Genomic DNA, 20,894 nt, shown 5'->3' on the forward strand with positions numbered 1-20,894 from the left:
CTTGTAGTGGATGCAGCGACTCACAGGACGAAACAGCCACACTACCGGCCCACCCCGCAAGACAAGGACCTCAAACGCCTTGACATCTTGGGCTGCAAGGTATATACCTCCTCCACTCTGCAATGCAGAATTGCAAACTATTCTGCCCTACTTGCAAGCTACGACTTCAATAACTACAATAAACTCTTTGATTTTACCTCCCATGTTCCAGAGGACAGGAGAGCAGACTTTAAGTCAGTCTTTGTCGAGGGCTAATTGGTCTCCAGAACGGCCACTTACAAGCATCTCTGGACATGGCAGATACAGCTGCCCATACTACTGCAACCGCAGTGGTTATGCACAGATCTTCCTGGCTTTCTGCATCCGGTATCCCCAAAGACCTGCAGACCAAAGTGGAGGACCTCCCCTTTAATAAAGATAAACTCTTTTCCAAGAGAAACGACGAAGTCCTTCACACCATGAAAGACTCGAGAGCGACCCTGCGCACTCTGGGCATCTACCCATCCCTTCCCACTAGACAACAGTATCAACCTTACGAGAGGCCACGCACACAACAGTATCACTGGCCTCAGAACAGACCATACAATATACCCAGGAATCGCCCTAGACCTCCTAGGCGCAGACAAAACCAAGCGCAAATAGGTACATCCCACCCATCGGGACATAAACAACAATTTTGAAGCATTGGTCGAGGGTCTGCACGACCACCCCTTGACTCCACGGCCTACTTGCCCATTTGGCCACCGCCTCCAGGTTTTCCACCATGCCTGGCAGCAGATTACACAGGACCATTGGGTCCTGGAAATAGTTCAGTCCGGTTACTCTATCCCTTTTATATCCTACCCTCCTACCCTTCTCCCTTCCCCGTCCCTCTTCAGGGACCCCTCTCACGAGCACCTACTTCGCATAGAAGTGGCTCATCTTCTACAGCTAAGTGCAGTGGAACCTGTGCCAACACAACATCGAGGGAAAGGGTTCTACTCCCACTCCTTTCTCACCAAGAAAAAGTCCGGGGGATGGAGGCCTATGCAAGACCTACACCGACTGAACAAATTCATAAGGGTACAGAAATTCAAGATGGTCACACTGGGCACAATAATACCTGCACTGGAACAAGGGGACTAGTTCACTGGCCTCGACTTACAGGACGCCTATTTTCATATATTCATTCATCCACTCCACAGACGCTTCCTACGGTTCACAATTGGTCATGACCATTTCCAATACAGGGTACTCCCTTTCGGACCCTCCACAGCACCGAGAGTATTCTCCAAGACCCTGGCTGTAGTCGTGGCCCACCTCCACAGACACGGGATCATACTTTTCCCCTACCTAGACAATTGCCTCATCAAGGGCAACTCATACAACGAGACGCTTCAAGCTACCCATTTCGCCATCTCCACCTTCCACAGCTTGGGCCTGCAAATAAACGTCCAAAAATCCACCCTGACACCTACACAGCAGATCGAATTTATTGGAGCTCACCTGGACTCAGTTCGAACCAGAACCTCTCTCCCACACAACAGATTCCTCGCTATCATACACCTCGTACGTACGCTCTCTGTTCGTCCCAGGATACGGGCAAGTATTTGCCTGCAGCTCCTTGGCCACATGGCAGCTACCACCTTTGTGGTCAAGAACGCCAGGCTGCATGTGAGATGTCTTCAGGGCTGGCTCAACTCAAACTACAAACCCAGCGGACACAGCCTCTGCATGCTGCTAACTACTCCAGCGAACATACTAGCTTCCCTGCAATGGTGGACGAGACCAGAGAACCTTTGCATGGGCATTCCCTTCCAACAACAATCCCCCATGCTCATCCTCACCACGGACGCTTCCCTGATTGGTTGGGGAGCACATCTGGGGGGACACACGGTACAAGGCCTCTGGTCCACGCCAGAGATGCGTCTACACATAAATCTCCTAGAGCTCAGAGCAGTGAGACAAGCCTGCCTTCACTTTCTTCCCCTCATAAAGAACAAATCTATCCGGGTCCTAACTGACAATATAGCATATATGTTTTACATCAACAGATGGGGGAGCACGATCGCACTCCCTATGCATGGAGGCCATCTGATTGTGGAATTGGTGCATACAACACCACATACAAATTATTGCGTCGTACCTACCTGGCTGTCACAACACTACCGCCGACACACTCAGTAGACAATTCTCCAAAGAACACAAATGGGAATTGCACCCCGCGATACTACACCAGCTCTTCTCCCAATGGGGCACCCCGTCAATAGACCTCTTTGCCACAACCCAGAATCACAAATGTCACCTATTTTGCTCCAGAGCAGGATTCGGGGCTGCATCCCTAGGATGTTGTTCCTTATCTTGTGGAACAACTCTCTCATGTACGCCTTTCCACTGATCCCTCTGATACACAGGGTCCTGCGCAAGATAAGAGACGACAAGGCCCAGGTCATACTCATTGCCCAAGCTTGGTCGAGACAGACATGGTATCCTTACCTGCTCCATATGTCCGCTCGTCTTCCACGGACTATCCCCAACAGACCAGACCTGCTTTCTCAGGATGAATTCTTCACCCTCAGCTCCAGAAACTCCACCTGACAGAAACTCCTTCCTGGTTCAAGACCCACGAATTAGCCTGTTCTGAGCAAGTCCGATATGTCCTCCTGCATAGTAGAAAAGACTCCACTCGTAAAACTTACCTGCAGAAGTGGAAGCGCTTCTCCCTGTGGTGCTCAAATAAACACTTATCACCCCATATTGTGACCCTCCCTAACATCCTAGACTACCTCCTGAAACTAAAACTCTCAGCTCCATCAGAATACACCTCGTGGCCCTTACCACCTTCCATGATTCGTTAGACGGCTATTCACTCTTTGCCCACCCCACCATAAAACGCTTTCTCACAGGCCTACAAAATCTCTACTCTGAGATTTATCCATCGGCAACTGCATGGAATCTCAATCTCGTTATTCGCGGCCTTCTGAAACCTCCATTCGAGCCCTTAGCTACCTCATCTCTTCTTCATATGTCCATGAAGGGAGCTTTCTTGGTTGCTATAACATCAGCAAGGAGGGTAGGGGAAATAAGCTCCCTGATTGCCTACCCCCCTACACAACCTTATCTAAAGACAAAGTTACCTTGCAACCACACCCTAAATTTCTCCCTAAGGTGGTGTCCACCTTCCACCTTAACCAACCAATATACTTATCTACATTCTATCCCAAACCTCATGAGACTCCGCATGAGGCAACTCTGCATATCCTCGACATCAGACAAGCAATTGCCTTCTATTTAGACAGGACTAAACCATATAGTAAGTCCTCGCGACTATTTGTCTCCACTAACAAGAGATCAAAGGATGCAGCCATTTCTAAACAACGCCTTTCCATGTGGATCTCTGACTGCATCAGATCCTGTTACCGCATTCAGAATGCTCAACCGCCCGAAGGCATCAGAACTCATTCTACTCAAGCCGTGTCAACATCCGTTGCCTTCCTCCATAATGTACCCATTCCTGATAGCTGTAAGGCAGCCACGTGGTCATCCGAACACACATTTACCAAACATTATGCTATCATGCAGGATACCATGGCAGACACCATAGTAGGTCATACAGTACTGTCTACAGTACTCACTGCCGCAACTCCAAAGTCCCACCATCCATAGTGGGTACTGCTTCACATTCACCTGGAGTGGAGCACCCACAGGGACAGCACTCGAAGAAGAGAAAGTTACTCACCTTGCAGTAACTGAGGTTCTTTGAGGTGTGTGTCCCTGTGGGTGCTCCACTCCACGCCCTCCTCCCCTCTACTTTGGAATACTGTTCTGACCTCTCCATGGAAGAGAAGGAACTGAGGGGGGCGCGGGACGCATGTGCTCAGGCAGACTCTAATGAGACCGTGAGACAGCAGCTAAGCGCATGCGTCCCGGCCAGGCACTGCTACCAAAGATCTCCTATCAACAGTCACAGGATGCACCGTCACCTGGAGTGGAGCACCCACAGGGACACACATCTCGAAGAACCTCAGTTACTGCAAGGTGAGCAACTTTCTCTTATCTTTCTGTACTTCAGCCTCTAGGTTAGTGGAATATGTCCATACAGTGGAAGTCTTGGTTTATGCACTTGTTTTTGTCTCTTTTTTTTTACTGGAGACATCCTGCATCATGTATGGTGGTGTAATCCATGCAAGGTAGTATAGCAACAGTGTAGGAGTCAGTTACAAAGTCCCTAAGATGATCCTACAGGATTGACTGAATTCAGTATCAATTTTGTGTGCATGGCTCAAGCACGACCATACTGGGGCACAGTGCTCCGCAGTTGACCCTCCCTCCCCCTCAAGTACACCAGATGTTTATAGTGCTCAAGCACTGTACTGTCCCACAATATCTGAAGTTTTTGCTTAGCCTGATGGTGTTTCGGTGAAAGGTGTACACTTGTTTCTTGCTCAGGAACTATGTATGATGATAATTTCTGAGTATACTCAGGAATCCCGCTAAATTGTGCTCAGTGTCCTTAAATCTTTTTGATTGGCTGGCAATGCAAAGATCACTTGCATAAATGAATCTTCAAATGTCAGGGGAATTCTGGTTGGTGTAAATGTTAAACAGCAAGGGTAATAGCATTGATTCTTGGGGCAATCCATTGCGCTGAGTGTGTCATTGACTTTTTTGATCGCCCATCTCAACAAAGAAATGTTGATTTTTGAGCTGCAAGGAGATGACCTGGAGCATCTTGCTATTTCTCAAAATTCTTGCCAGTTTAAATAGAAGTACACAATTGTTCACAGTGTGATAAGCAGCTGACAGATCAACAAACACAGGCCCTGTAATTTTAAATGTTTCAATTATCTGTGATCTGTTGAGTTAGATTTGCAACTTGGCCACAGCATGAACATCCTGGGCAGAAACGGGCTTGGTCATCAGTCAATTGTCCTTCCACTCTTGGCACTATTCTGCCCATTGTCACCTGCTCATATAGCTTGTAGGTTGAGTAGAGTAAGGATATTGGGTGGTAACTCTTCGCAGATCATCATCAAACATGTATAGTCTACTGAGGATCTTTGCTCCAGCCAGAGTGACTACGCTTGATAGCATTGTACCAGGCATTGTAAAGTGAAGTTCCCAGATCTGGCTTAATTCCTATGAATCCACAAATGTCAAGCCTTAGGGCCAACCCGATGCTAGGTAGGGCCATGGCATGCATGCCTTTGCACATTGATAAAGAGAGCATGAGGAGCTGGTACGTTTTTGTCCATCCTGCTGACTTGACTGAAGAGCATGCAACTCTACTTTTGAATATAGTGAGCAATTGGAGGAAGGCCAAATTTCTTCAAGATTATGGCATTTCGCACAAAATCGAACCACTTTATGCTCAGATTTGCCACTGACAGTGCATATGGAATGCCTCTAGCCACTCCAAGTCTCCCTATTAGAAGGTCTAGTTTTCTGATCCATCTAGAAATACAGGTTTCAGAGTAGCAGCCGTGTTAGTCTGTATCCGCAAAAATAACAGGAGTACTTGTGGCACCTTAGAGACTAACAAATTTATTAGAGCATAAGCTTTCGCATCCGAAGAAGTGGGTTGTAGCCCACGAAAGCTTATGCTCTAATAAATTTGTTAGTCTCTAAGGTGCTAGAAATACAGGAAGTATACAGATTTGAGAGATTCTGAATTTTGTCTCAGAACAGAGATGCTTTTGCATCCGTGAGACGTGGAGTTCATGCAGTAGGAAGCATGAGCTGCTTGTTGGAGCACATCCAGTTTGATCTCTGCTTGCATCCTAGGTAGATGAACTCATAAAAACACTTGCCACAGTGTTCGACCCCACCTGTACCAAGGGTTCTGGTGCTTCATGATAGAGGACCTTGATCTTCTGCCATGAGATATTCAACTCCATAGTGTGTGTGACATCTTGGAAACTTTGAAGGGCAGGGCTGAAATTCTCTGGCTCCATAAGCAAAACAGCATTGTCATCATAGTTTTGTTTGGTGAACAGTTCTTGACCAGCCTTGATTCTGGTATGTGGAATGGCAAGTCTTAATATCCAGTTGATATTTTGACAGAATAGTGCCAGGGCAAGAATGTATCCCTGCTGCACACTTGAGGTTGTGCGGAAACACTGCTCTCTTGCACCAGTACCAGAATGAAGGTCACGCACCAAATTTAGCAGAACATCTGAGACACCAAATCGTTTCAGTGCAAGCAAAAGTGCTGACCTGCCAGCCAAATCAAAAGCCATTTCGCTGTTGATATATGCCACATATTCTTTTAAAAAAGAAAGAAACATTGTCAAAACCACCTAGTTGTGTAGATCTGGCCTGTGTACACAAGTGTTCTTATTACTTTTTCCCTCATCTTCCTGGCCTTGCTCCCTCTGTCTGCTGCAGCTTGTCCTATTAAACTGTACGTTCTTTAGGGCAGGGAGCAGCTTTTATTGTTTGTTTGTGCATCACCTAGCACAATCGGCCTGATCCTGATTGGGGCCTTTAGGCACTACTAGAATAAAATATTGATAAATATGCAGCATGGGCCCCCACTCAGTATGGCAGAGCTGTGTGTTGGGAATTATATGACAATGAAATGTGATCCTGAAATGATTGACTGAGCATTCTGATGCAGTTGAAAAAATAAAGGGGGGGAGAACATTTAATTCCTGTTAATAATTTATCATGCACAAAACAAAATCACTGTTGGGGGATGGATTTTTTTCATATTTTTGACTGGCAAATTTTCCATAATCACTTTGCTCTACATGGAAAATATGTTGATTTTTATTTTTTAGGGCACAGGTTCCACACTGAAACCCTGGAGAAGGCTTAGCCTGTACTGTTTTTCTGACAGGTATAAAGTATCACTAATTCTAACAATTAGTGGAAATTCTGTTAACCTTATATATAGGTTACACTTTTGGCAGCATCTATTCTTATGGTGCTGGTTGTTCCAATGATCTCATGTCATCAGAACATGCCTGTTCTCTCCTTAATCCATGTGATATTAGTGCTGAGTACTGCTATAATATGTCTTGTTCCTGCCCCTTTGTGTTATCTGTGCTGGAGGACAGGATTCAAAACTGCAGCCTGACACTGAGGCTTTGGCGCAGCAACAATTTTCAGAGAAAGCTGAGCAATTCAATCCCTTTTCAGTCAAACTATTTTTTAAAATATATTTTAGGAAATACTTATGCCTTAAGAGCTTTAAAGAGGTTATTTGGTTTTGCTTTTATTGGCAGATATCAGTGTTAGTTCTTTCCTTTTTTCCTCCGGACCTGGAAACTTGCCAATAAAAATCCAAATCCTTAGGGTGGTGGGTGGAGCAATGGGGAAATATACAAGTATGCCCTGTCCCCCCAGAAATAATCTGTATATTTGATAATAGCACAAATGGATGTTGTGGGGAAGATTTGCACTTTAAAATAAAATATTTCATATGTTTTTGCCAAGCATAATTGTAAAAGTTGAGACTAAAGTAATTAAGGCTAGTCATTTTAAAGAATGCCCAGTTCACTCTAGATATAGATGGAATAATACCCTTTTGTATTACCCACTTCTCTCACATTCACTAATTTAACCTAATGTTTAAGTCACTAAAAAGGACACTGCTGTTGAGTTTTAGAATTGCCTTGAGATTGTGTCCCAGGAAGTATCTTCTTTCTCTAATTAAAGGCTAATTCTGCCTTGACATTTTTCCACAAATTCTGCCTAGTTCAGCAGCCTTCTCATTGTCACTTTTGACTGATCTATTTATATCTGTGAGGGTATCAGCTTCCACTGACCATGGTCCTTAACATAGCCTCAGAAATGTTTTGAACCTTCAGTGAAGAGCCAATAGTGTAATGACTCTGCTGTTGAGCATAGAATTGGAATTGGATGCGATCTTGCCCTTGTACGAGGTATTAAGATGAATTTTCTCGTATGTTACTCCTTTCCTGAGTTGGCACAATAGCTGCTATTTCAGAGTTTATTATCCTAGCTATTTAAAAAATAACTTCAAAATACCAAACTATTGGCTGGATCACCCTCTCTCATGTTAAAACCTGCGTAAGAAGGTGAAAGAGGAAGAAAAGTTTTTAAAGGATTCCATTGCTGAACCTCTCACATATAGTGCTCCCGTGGAGTAAGGGTTTGCCCCTTCCCCCCATAATAAGCCACACTTCAAATCCCATATGTGTCTCAGGAGGTCAGTGCTATGCATATGGAGACCCTATGTCCCCAGCTCTAATAGATCTATACTGCCAGGTTTCCCCTCTCCCATGGCTGCTGCTGACATCACCAGCCCCATTATGAAACAGTTAATAGAAGCTCTGGCAGTACTCCTTTTCCAAGTAAGCTCCATTGGGAATGTTGTGTCTTCCTCCCTCCCAATCAGTATGAGGCTGTCCACTCCCCTTCCCTCATTCTCCTTCCAACTGTGGATCCTGATCCCACAGAGCCTCATCCATGTTGCCTTGGAAAGGGAGCACAATGCTAAATAGTAGTCTTACCCCTTCTATGCAAGAATGGGAAGATCATCTCTGTGGTGATCTGGGGGGAAACAATCTGACTCAGTAATTAACAAATAAGTTGACATACCTAATTTGAGTGACAGTATTTATGATATACAAGTGCAAAATCAGGTATCTCAAACCAGTAAATCTCCATCCCTTTCATGTAGTTTATCAGCCAAACTGATTTGATAAAAATATGGTAAAGCTATTTGTTCCTGCACTAAGACCCTGTACACCAAGTTCTAGCCTACAGTATTTTTTTTTAAATTTTGAATAATTAGTGTTTGATAAAGTGAGAAACTAATAGTACTTATTTGAGCCTGGCTGAAGGAGTAGATACTGTGCAAGCTTCCCACACACAAAGCTTCCAGTCCGTACTGCTGTTCCAGTTTGGGGAGGGCTTTCAAACAGAGATTACCAATCATACAAAATTGTGTTGTGGTTTTGTAGTGTGGAGACCAATCCTAGAATCAGAATTACTTTTTATATTGGATATTCTAACACCTGAAAATGTTTTAAAATAGCCTTAGCTGTTCAAAAAGGTTTCAGATGATCTTGTCAGGAACCCAGAAAAATGTAGGAAATAATGTAATCAAATTATAGTTCCGTGTGCTGCAGTTTTCAGCTTCTCTAGGCCTAAGGTAATGGGCCATCATAAGACTCGTAAGGGAAGACTCAATAGAACCAAGTAACAAGATGAACAGCCTAGTAGGAATTGGAAACATCCAAAATCACATTTTTTTACATAAGTGAACCATCTGTCTGTTATGGTAGATGGATCCCATTGGTGACTGACTGGATTCCTCATACCTTTTGTATAGTACCAGCATTCATTTTCATGTTGATCCACTGTGTTAGCCGGTGCTGGAATCCTATGGACTCGTGTCAGGTGTAGCTTGTTATCTCTACCCAGGACATCAGAATAACTCATTAGGCAGAGAGAACTTGGTTGTATGATAGAGACGTCTCTGGAGGGAAATCCTGGGGAGAAGCTGAGGATTTACATTTATGTACATTTACATTTCTGTTGTTGTTTGAATTCCCAGTGAAGCTAATCCCAAGTGTGGAGTAAAGTTGGTCTAAATACAATGTGTGTATTTGTACTCTGTTCTGGCCAGGACAGGAAGTCCACCGGCTTTTGCTCTTTACAAGCAATGTCAGAAGATCATTAAGTTTAGAGGAGATAGGTGAAAGCCAGTTTATGTTTGCACACTTATGATCCACCCATGGCAGAAAACGATTCTTTCTGGAGAAAACTTTGCACTGAGTAGTCATGACATGCTGCTTCTAAATCATATTGTTTGAATAGTAATACATGAACCCAACCTGTGTAAGTATGACACACTTATATTTTTAGAGGTATTGTCCATTTAGTCTTATGGTAATTCTGAGCTTTCTGCGTTTCCATAGTTACATCAGATAGAAGCCAGTACTAGAACATACAGTGTTATTTAATCCCTGGGCACCAGTTAATGGATTCCTCAGTGCTGTGTGCTAATGCAATAGGAAATTGTTAGTGCTAATCCCAGGGTTTAAGGTTAATTTTATAATATTAATTCTTCTTCGAGTGCTGTCCCTGTGAGTGCTCCACTTCAGGTGTTGGTGCGTCCCGGCGCCGTCAATCAGAGATTTATGGTAGCAGTATCTGTGCGGGTCGCGCATGCGCAGTAGGCATCTCGCGGTGCTATTGGTGCCACGTCTAGTGTGCGCACAACCCGAGCCCTCCAGTTCTTTCTCAATTGTCGTCGGCTGAAGACGGAGCTCTGGGGCAGTACTCTTCCAAACCTTTCAGAAAAAAATAGATTAGTTAGTCATGTAGAAAGTTGTAGTTAGTGTTAATGTTAGTTTTTATTACCAAAAAAGTTTACTTTTATCCAGTTTACCATCCCTGCACTGGGAGTGGTTAACTGTTAAGATGCCTGGCTCCCCGGGCTTTAAGCGATGCGGTTCCTGCCACGAAGCAATGCTCTTTTCGGATGGACACTCTTTGTGTGTCTGATGTCTTGGGGCCTACTGTAGCAATGGAAAAGCTGAAACCGGGAGCAGAACTGCACGGAGCCCTGGCGCTCCCCCTGTAGCTAATGCCCCAAGCTCCGGTGACCCCTGCGGGGCTGAAGCCAGGAACAGAGCTGTGGCTCTGAAGCCCCAAGCCCCAGCACTACCCCTGGGTCTCAAGCCTTGAGCCCTGGTGCTCCTGCGGGGCAGAAGCCTGGCACTCCTGCCTGGAACCCCAGCACTCCAAGGGTCAGAAGCCCTGAGACCCCCACCCCTGCCCAGAGCCCCGACCACCCCCATCCTGCGGCTGCAGCCCCAACTCCTACCACCCTGCAGCAGCAGCCCCAACCCACCTGTGGCTGAAGTCCTGAGCCCCCCCCCGCCCCCCGGCAGCTGAAGCCTCAGTCCCTGCAGACCTAAAGCCCTGAGCTCTTTCCCCCTCCCCTTCCCCTTCTCCCCCTCCCCGCTGGGCCCTGGAGTTTTTATAGTATGTTGGGGGGGGGCGCTCAGAAAGAAAAAGTTTGAGAACCCCTGCAGTACGTATTTGCTGGGTTTGGGGTTTTTTTGGTCTCCTTTGCTGCCTGATTGATTATTTCCAGTTCCACATGGTGTCCAGTTCAAGCGTGTTCTGAGTACTATAAAAAGTAGGTGCAGCAGACCTTGCCACCTCAGTTGCTTCCAACCACAACATAAGAACATAAGAATGGACATACTGGGTCAAATCAAAGGTCTATCTAGCCCAGTATCCTGTCTTCCGACACTGGCCAATGCCAGGTGCCCCAGAGGGAGTGAACGGAACAAGTAATCATCAAGTGATCCATTCCCTGTCACCCATTCCCAGCTTCTGGCAAACAGAGGCTAGAGACACCATCCCTGCCCATCCTGGCTAATAGCCGTTGATGGACCTATCCTCCATGAATTTATCTAGTTCTTTTTCAAACCCTGTTATAGTCTTGGCCTTCACAACATCCTCTGGCAAAGAGTTCCACAGGTTGACTGTGCGTTGTGTGAAGAAATACTTCCTTTTGTTTTAAATCTGCTGCCTATTAATTTCCTTTGGTGACCCCCTAGTTCTTGTGTTATGAGAAGGAGTAAATGAAATTTCCTTATTTACTTTCTGCACACCAATCATGATTTTATAGACCCCAGTCATGTCCCCACTTAGTCATCTCTTTTCCAAGCTGGAAAGTCCCAGTCTTATTAATCTCTCCTCATATGGAAGCTGTTCCATATCCTAAACATTTTTGTTGCCCTTTTCTGAACCTTTTCCAATTCCAGTATATCTTTGGATATATATAACAAGACAGATTCAAAATCCTTAGCAAGTTAGATAAGTGCCTTGTTTTTTTCTGTAAATCGATAGTTATCATAGTGTTAGTTTGGTGTTACTAGTAATTAGAATGGTGGATTTGAAGAACCGGAAACACTAATTTAGGCACTGTCCTGCAGTTTTTCTGACACCCATACTTGATGCCTAAAATGCTTAGGAGAGGGGCACTCTCCTTCTTGGTGTACTATATGCAGGACATTTACACTGCGAGCTAGAAAGGAGAGGCAGAACAGACTCCAAGCCTTCTTCTATAGGAAGCCTTGTTGGCTAAAATTTCTGGATCTGAGAATGGAAATAAGAAGCCTGGATTGCTCTAGGACCTTCTTGGTTCCAAGAAGCCCTCTGCATCTTAGTCTTCTGCTTCAGCTTTGAGCTGAAGATCGAAGACTAACCAGTCAGCAACAAAAATCTCAGACTCACTTTCAAAAAGGGTACTGACACTAGCTGAAACTGGCTTGGACAATAGGTATTCTATGCCTAAGTCTCTAAGGAAATGGGACCTTCGATTCCAAGGAAAAAGAAAACCAAGATCAAGCATCTTTCTGGGCCTGGTATTGTCTCCTATTTGGGAAACTCATCGGATCCTTCAGATCGCGAACATGCAGATCCAAGACAGACGGGAGACTGAGATTGCACTTTGCAGTCAGTACCTGAGAAATCAATAAATCCCTATATTGCATTGGCACTTACACTTTCTGAGGTAGTTTCCACACGGGTACTTGTGGAACTATACTTATCAAATCCATTTTGAGTTTCACCAATAGAAAAGAGAGGTTTGGATAAGGATCTGACACAACAATCTTCTTCTCACAAAAAAATTAAAAAAGCACAAGGCGGAGTCTTCATCACATGGATCTTCTGTGATGCTGCTGCCACCTCTCAGAACACCTGCTAGAAAGACTAGTTCTCCCTTGTCGCTACTACAGATTCCTACCTCTGTGGTATCACCAATTGGTTCCTTGTCAGATCCGGGCTTGAATTCACATTCAGAAGAGGAAGTGGATACAACAGTTTACCTGGAGCCTCAACCTCAAAGCCATTTGGGAGACAGACTTTGGGAGACAGGCGTTTTCTCATGACTGAGATGGTACAGAACTGGACAAAACATCATGAGTGGCAAGTACCTCCCTGGATGCCGTGGTCATATTGGCCAACTCCAGCGTTTCTATTTCCATCTCCTTCAGCAGCAATGACCTCAGTTCTGCATGGGGGCAAGAAAATTTCAGTGGCTCCAAGGGATTCAGTGCCAAAACATTAAAAATTCTGTACACAATATTTTAAGATAAATAACACTATATAATCACTCCAGTTTCGATTATTTTGGTAATTTATTTCAAAATATCTGTCAGCAACTATGTCTGTAACAATACAGACTCACACAAAATTTCCCCCAGGAGTAGAGAGTTAAAGAAACTCCTGTGACAACCCAGTTCCTGTTTCTCTGCCCCCTCCCCACTGTGACCCCAACCAGGAGGCCAGACACCCATACTCCCTCCCCCTCAGGGTGCCCCCCAGCCCGAACACTCAAAACCCCTCCCCGCAGATCCCAGCTGCGGGCCTCTGGCCCCAGGCCACATACTCTCACACACACCCTACTCTCCTAGAACCCAGGGACCAAGAGGGAGAAACAGCCTGATCCTGAGTCCCTGGCTTGTGTGGAGTTTCCTGAACACCACCTCCTTCCTTCAGGACATGCCGGGAACTGCAGCTGCCTGGAACTCTCCATCTCCGCCCCTCTCCCCCTGGCAGTATCTCTGTTTAGAAGTTGGGCTCTGCCGAGTCCAGCCTCCGCTAGTGGTGGCTAGCAGCTCTGCAGCCCATTTCTGTGGGGGGAGAAGCAGGAAATTCTGCCCAGAACATTAATTTTTGCGTAAATTCTGCATTGCACAGTGGCGCAGAATTCCCTGAGGAGTAAAGAATGGGAGTAGAATGTAAATGTTCCAATGACACAGAAGGAAAAAAATTAGATTCCTTAGGAAGAGAGGTATTTTCTGCAGCTTCTCTACACATGAGGATAACTAACTACCTAGCTGTCATGGCTAGGGATCAGTTTCACTTCTGGGAAAAGATCTCCCTTTTTACAAAAAAATCTTCCTGAGGAACACTGCAGACTGACTAATGACCTTATTAAAGAGGATCATAATGTTGCTAAACATTAATTGAGAGCATCTTTCAATGTTTCAGATGCATTGTCAAGATCAGTAGCTGCAGCAATAACTATCCAAAGACGTGCATGGCTACGCAACTCTTCTTTTCCCCAAGAAATGAGGTCAAAGATTGAAGACCTTCCATTTGAGAGAGATGAATGGTTTAGTTCAAAAACTAATGAGCTGTTAGATGAAAATGAGAGTCGGCCCACAGCTAGATCTCTGGGTCTCTTGCAACCTCTTAAGAGAAGAATTCCTACACCAGCTATCAAAGACAATATTACTCACCTTAGTCTTCGTCTTCCTATTTCAACAAAGGCAGACAATGCTACAGCAACAACAGTCCAATCTTCTTCTTCTCAACACCAGTATAGAAGATGTCCCTTTAAGTCTAAACTGAGACAGAAGAATTCGTCCTCCACTTCTTCTTTACTGACAGACCTCAGTATTGACATGGGGATAGAGAGCAGCAAGCCAGCTTTGAATTCCATTCCCCTTTTATTTGGATACCATTTATGCCAGTTTTACAGGCAAATGAGTTTGGGACACTATAAAGAACTGTTACACCATCCAGTTCAAGACCATCCCTCCAAGCCAACCTCCCATTTCCTCCCTATTCAGGGACCCCTCTACAAATGAGTGTTAAGAGCAGAAATCAACTCTCTGCTAAGAGAGAGAGCAATAGAAGAGATTCTAATAAATTTCAGAAATTTGGGTTTCTATTCCCACAATTTCCTAATTCCAAACAAAGATGGGGGTTGATCATTCAAAGGTTTCATTTCAGAATGTTAACTATGGATTCTGTTATTCCTTTCCTTTCCTATCTGGATTGGTTTGCTGCTCTCAACCTAAAAGATGCTTGCTTTCATATTTCAATAAAGACCATCTCACAGGAGATACCCTGCATTTCACCAGAGAACAAGACCATTTCCAGTACAGGTCCTCCTTTTGGCCTTTCCACTGCACCCAGAACCTTTACAAAATGCCTATCTGTAGTGGCAGCTTTTCAGACAAGATGGGATTTTTGTGCTTCTGTATTTAGACTCTTGGCTCCTAAAAGCAGATCCAAACATGAACTGAGAGTGGACACTCATTTCACATGCTCCGTGTTTCAGAGTTTGCGGTTTTGGATCAATGAAAAGACATCTCTACTGATACCTTCACAGAGTATCTCTTTCATAGGAGCAGTTCTAGACTCCAGAACAGTGAAAGCTTACCTTCCAGAAGACAAGAATCCATCTCAGAAAGCGAAGTTCTTCCTCTCCCTTCTAGGTCTCATGGCATCAACCACATATGTTACACCCAATGCGAGACTAAAGATGAGATTTCTTCTACACTGGGGGCGGGGGACAAGAAACTTCAAACCTGAAGACACATGAACCTAATAATTACTATTCCAAACAAAATCCAGAAAACTTGTGGTGGATGGATCAGGAGCAATCCAACTGGCACTCAGATCTTTCCTCCCTGAAGTGAAAGGGTGTGTGGTTCAGGTGGCCACAGACAGCATGATAGCAATGTATTATATAAACAAACAGGGAGGAGCCCACTCTTCGCAGCTTTGCAAAGAGGCAATAAAGCTTTGGGAGTGGTGTATTCATCACAAGGTTTATATGGCAGCACTGTGTGAACCAGGATCCCTCAACCAGTTAGTGGACCTTCTGTCACAGCAGCAAGGGAAAATGTACCATCCAGATCCACTTTTGTTACATTTGACAGCATGGGCAATAGATCTTTGATAGAATTAGAGAAATCTTTCTAAAGATCAAAGGTATAACTGTTATGTCATTTAGGGTACATTTAACCAAAACTGCAGTATACCAATAGATGGTAAATCTGTATTCTCTCGTAATATCATTGAAGTTTCTAAAAGTTTATTAAATCTTTATTCCCCCTATAAGAGAGCCTGTTCCTGCTTGGAATTTAAACTTAGTGCTTTCACAGCTTATGTTTTCTTCCTTCAAACCATTATCTATGTGTTCTGTATTTTATCTTTCAATTAAGACTGCATTTATTATAGTAGTAATGTCAGCTAGGAGGGTTAATAAACTTGTGCCTTGATGGCTGACCCTCCATTTACAGTTTTTCATAAAGACAAAGTAGTTCTTTGTCCTCACCCGAAGTGTGGATTCCAGAAATAATTTCGGACTTCTACGTTAGCCAATCCATTATTCTATCAGTGTTGGTTTTTCCCCCCAAATCACCTTCAAATAAGAGTGGAGTGAAGTTACATTGTTTGGACACTAAAAGTGTTATTGTTCTGTTTAGATAAGATCAAGGATTTTAGATTGTCACACAGATTGTTTCATATGCAGGTAACTGTAAAGGAAATCCCATTACAGCACAAACATTGTCTAGATGGGTCAAACTATCTATAATAGAAACTTATAAGAATGCCTCACATTATCTTCTTTCTATGATTAGGACACACTCTGCTAGAGCAGTGGTAGTATCCATAGTGTATCAAGACAGGTCCCAATAATTGAAATTTGTAGAGCAGTCGCATGAAGTTCAGTATGTATCTTTACTAAACATTATGCACTAGATGTTGCAACTAAGTCTGATGCTCTAATAGATCCGTTCTGCAGTCCTTATTTAGTTGTAATATTACCAAAGATTTTAAAAAGTAACCTATAGGTCTATTATACAATATCCTGTGTCTGTTACTGAATGAACATAGTCAAAATATTTCTAAAGTTGAAATATTTGACTTCTTATTAGAATGTATATTGTTCTTTTCTGCAGCTTTAAGTAGGAGAGAGTATCATAGCATGTGAATTAATGATTGCTATTTTCTTTTGCCAGTACTTCAGCTTAGGCTGCAGCAAAGACGGACAAGAGAACAACTGGTGGACCAGGGCATCATGCCACGTAAGACTAATTTTATTTACAGTAACTTGTATCATATTTCAAGACATATAAAATAATTGAAGATGAACATTTCTAAGGAAAGCAGTCATGATAACTTTGTCATTTGATGATATTCATTTAATACCTACAGGAAAATTATAGCTAATTTAAATAAGAGGTATTTAAAAAACAAGATAAAGTCAGTAAACTAAATTAATCTGCAGACAGAATAGCCACTGTGGTAGCGTCCCCCTAGAGTTGGAGACATTTGAAATAAGAGCAGACCAATGATAGAAAATACTGGGCCTAATTATTCTTTACAACATTTTAAACTGTGAGTAACTTCACTGCAAATGATTGAATGACACCAATGAAAGCAAGTGGACAAATAAGGCTTACTGAATGACTTAGGAAGTCATTTCCATCTCTAATTCTATGATATAGTCTAAAACAAAGTTACTGTTTATTAATTTAGTTACAAATTGAAAATGTAGATAATTTAGATGCTGTTTATTAATCAGGTACAGTTTGAAAACTCAGTTAATTTAGTTTTGTTAGTTGTATTTACAGTAATATGTATCTGAAATTACTACATTGTATTTTTAAAACTATAAGGCTTCTTTGTAAATGATTTCAGTACTTTAAAGTAAACTAACTATATTTGGTCCTAAGGTCCATTTTTCCCCTTGACTTTGCTTATTTAGGGTTAGTGCCAGCACAAAGGTACCCTAAATTCAGTTTAATCAATAGCAGAAGATCCCATGCATACAGGGTTTGAGTGGCATAGAGCTGCTGTTCCAGCTCCAACACCACCACCGCTCCATCCCCCAAGAAAAAGGAGAGGGCTCTGGTTGTGGTGTTTTTATGCCCTGGCTATCCCTGAGTGCCGTAACATTCTTTAGGGAACATAAGCAGCTGGAACAAGGTAGAGCAGCCTATAGCTATTCTAACTTACGCTGGGGGACCAGCTGGGTGGACGGCAGCCCTAGGATCAGCGGAGTGCAAAGGCAGATTAAAGCCACCTTTGATACCACCATCCCTAGTTGCACTGAACACTCCCCACCCCCCTGAGCATCTTTACCTTAGTCCATTTTTAGAATCAGTGGAAGTTGACAATGTCTAGTAAGAGAAGACTGGACTCCATAGATTATGGACCCCATTAGAAAAATTATTCTTTATTCAATAAACAAATATACCAATTTAAAATTACAAAAATGCATTAGTTACAATTATTATAAATAATATTCAAGTCTTCACTGGTTGAAGTCACAATTCCTTGCATTCCTTGCATGGCTTCTTGAAACTAATCTCTTCTTGGAGGTTTCCAGTTACCCAACACACCTGAGACTGCTTCACTATAGTATCCTCTTAGCCTTTTCAGTACAATAGTGACTTATCAGTAAGGCTACGTTTTAGTAAAGGGTATTTTTAGTAAAAGTCATGGACAGGTCACGGGCAGTAAACAAAATTTCATGTCCCATGACCTGTCCATGACTTTACTATATACCCCTGACTAAAACTTTGGGGGTGGGATGGCACTAGGGGGGGCAGTCGCTGGGGGGGCATAGCTGAGGGGGTGCCACGGGTGCTGGGGGGGAGGGGGTTGGTGGGGCTGGGGCAGGTTTCCTACCTGGCTCCTGGGAAGCGGCAACCTCCAGCTCCTAGCTCCACATGCTGCCTCCTCTCTGCCCCAAGCCCCGGTTCTAAAGCTCCCATTGGCTGGGAACCACGGCTCCCATTGGCTGGGAGCTGCAGCAGCGGTGCCTGCGTGCGGAGGCCACATGTGGAGCCAGGAGCTGAGGGAGGGGAGTTCCTGTCACCCTTCCAGGGAGCCCCCCTCTCCCCGCAGGTAAGCACCACCCCACACCGCAATCCCCAGCCCTGAACCCCCCACACCCAAACTCCTGCTTCTGGGGAGCGGGGGGTTGAGACTGCCCCAGCAGCAGCCGGTGCAACTGGCCCAGGGGCTGCCTGAGCTGCTCAGTCAGCTCCCAGGGCAACAGCAGGGGCCACTGCAGAAGTTAGGGAGGTCACAGAAAGTCAGGGAATACCTTCTCTCTCAAGCACAGCTGGGCTTTCAGCTACAATGTTGCAGACTTCTTACACTGTGGAGTGGGCTCCAAGGAGGCACCTTTCTTTTTCTGTCTGGGAATCAACAGACTTCATTAGGAAAGTGAGGAGATAGCACTTTAAAAAATACAAATGTGCCCTTGATTTTTTCCCTTACTTGTTTATATTTTCTTGAAAATTGCTTCAGAATGAAACACAACATTATGGTGCTAGTCTATTTTAACTGTTCTTTACTTTGAATATTTTGTGTTTTTACAATGTTTAAAAACAGATTAGTGCAGACAGTTCTTAGTAACAGACCATTTCTTTACCTGTCTGAATGTTTTGTGCATTGATCTTTCCTGTATTTATTATTAGAGAAAATAAATCATAAGTGAAGGGTAATGTAGTGGGACAGATAGACAGCTTCAGTATTTTGAATGGAGGCTGATAAAATTCTACCATAGAGCACTTTATTGGTAAATAGCTAGGGGACACCAGCATATGACATGGGTGACATAAAATATTAGAATTTATTAGGGCATCACAGTGTACCTTAAAAATGTTCTAATGTTCTCTGCATATGCATGAGGAGTGGAGTTTGTTTTGCCTTGATGATCCACAGCTTTGCTTAGCTACAAATCCCAATTTAGAATCTATATCTGTGTTATATCAGTGAGTTACAGTAATTTTCTATGTGAGAAAGACTTAACCTGTACATATTTTAACAATGAGCTATAATCTCAGAGTGGAATGCCTCCCTGTGCAGAGGGCCAGCACAAAGAATATGCAATACTTCAGTCCCACTTAGGCTTTCTGCACAGGGATGAATTTAACCTTCAGGAAATACAAGCAAATAATAAATAGAAAGAGTCAGATGTTGGGCTAGTAAAGTGGAATCCCACATCTAATGTAGTGTTGAGTGCAAGATGCCTATCCTTAACTAATACACTGATTAGAGCATTTCATTTGAAAACCATTTCCTGTCAGTTTAACTCTTTCTTTCTTCTCACAGCTTTGAAAAGCCCAGCTGCATTCCATGAGCAGAGAAAGAGCTTGGAACGAGCCAGGGTAAGGGATCTAGTTTATACTTTTTTTAAAACTATCAACATACTGTTAATATCTGAAAAAAGAAAGCTAGTTTATTACTTATGAAAAACAAAAATAGATCAGTAATGTGAGGTAGGCAGTTCTCAGACTGCATGGGACATTTTATTATCATTGTAAATAGTCTATGGTAATATTCTGGAAGAATCCTTAAAATTGAAATGCAACATTTGTAGCAAATCTCTTGTGTTGAGTGGGAGTGTTCTGAATTCTCCACCGGTACCGGACAGGTTGGGGGTTTAAATGTAATGGTACTCTACTCCAGGTCTGCCCCCCAGTCCAAGAAAAGCACTGTTAAAATGACAGCAGAGAAAGATGGCAGGTTTTGTGCAAGGAAACTGAGGCCTTGTCTGTGCTGAAGTTTTTAGGCACCAGTGCAGCTGTATCAGTGTAGGTACTCTGGTGGCTAAAACTGCATTGTGGACAAGCCTTAATGCAGGCAAGAGGGAAAAAAATGCCACCATCATATTATCCATCCTAGAGCATTCTGTGCTCTAGGACTACAATAACAGTTGTAGTGCCTGCCTGCTTTCTCTGTAGATTGATCCAGCTTTGGATCATGGTAAAAGTATTGTAAAATTTACTGGCCTTTCCCCTGCACCAATTCTTGCTAATTCTCCCTTCCCCACTGGTTGCCATGGAGATCCACCAAAGAACAGAGCTCAGTGGTGCATGAGTTGCTACATACTACACAGAATCATAGCAGTTCCACTCCACTTACATTCATCCATAGATGTGGCATGCAGAATATTGCCCTTAGATCTCTTTTCAGTCTGCCTGTCTTCAGATTTAAGAAGTCACCACTGATCTGGATCACATTCAGAATAACCTTAAATTATGTAGAAATTGATGGGGCCATTGATACAGCTACTGCCATGTACAGTACTGTTTCAGTCCACCTCCTCGTACTTTTATATGGAGGATAATGGACAAATTGACATCTCCTAATACATA

The 20,894-nt window shown here is 43.5% G+C and overlaps 1 protein-coding gene across 1 annotated transcript in view; it reads left to right on the forward strand.

The window, feature by feature from the left end:
- Positions 1-20,894, forward strand: part of MRTFB (myocardin related transcription factor B) — a 181,806-nt gene that overhangs the window by 117,432 nt on the left and 43,480 nt on the right. Inside the window, exons 3-4 of the mRNA XM_026650801.1 lie at positions 16,740-16,805; positions 19,849-19,904. Coding sequence (XP_026506586.1) covers positions 16,740-16,805; positions 19,849-19,904 — 122 coding nt within the window. The remainder of the gene's footprint in view (positions 1-16,739; positions 16,806-19,848; positions 19,905-20,894) is intronic.

This window comes from Terrapene carolina, unplaced genomic scaffold (genome assembly GCF_002925995.2).
Source record: "Terrapene carolina triunguis isolate 2854851 unplaced genomic scaffold, T_m_triunguis-2.0 Scaffold93, whole genome shotgun sequence".
Lineage (NCBI taxonomy): Eukaryota > Metazoa > Chordata > Testudines > Emydidae > Terrapene > Terrapene triunguis.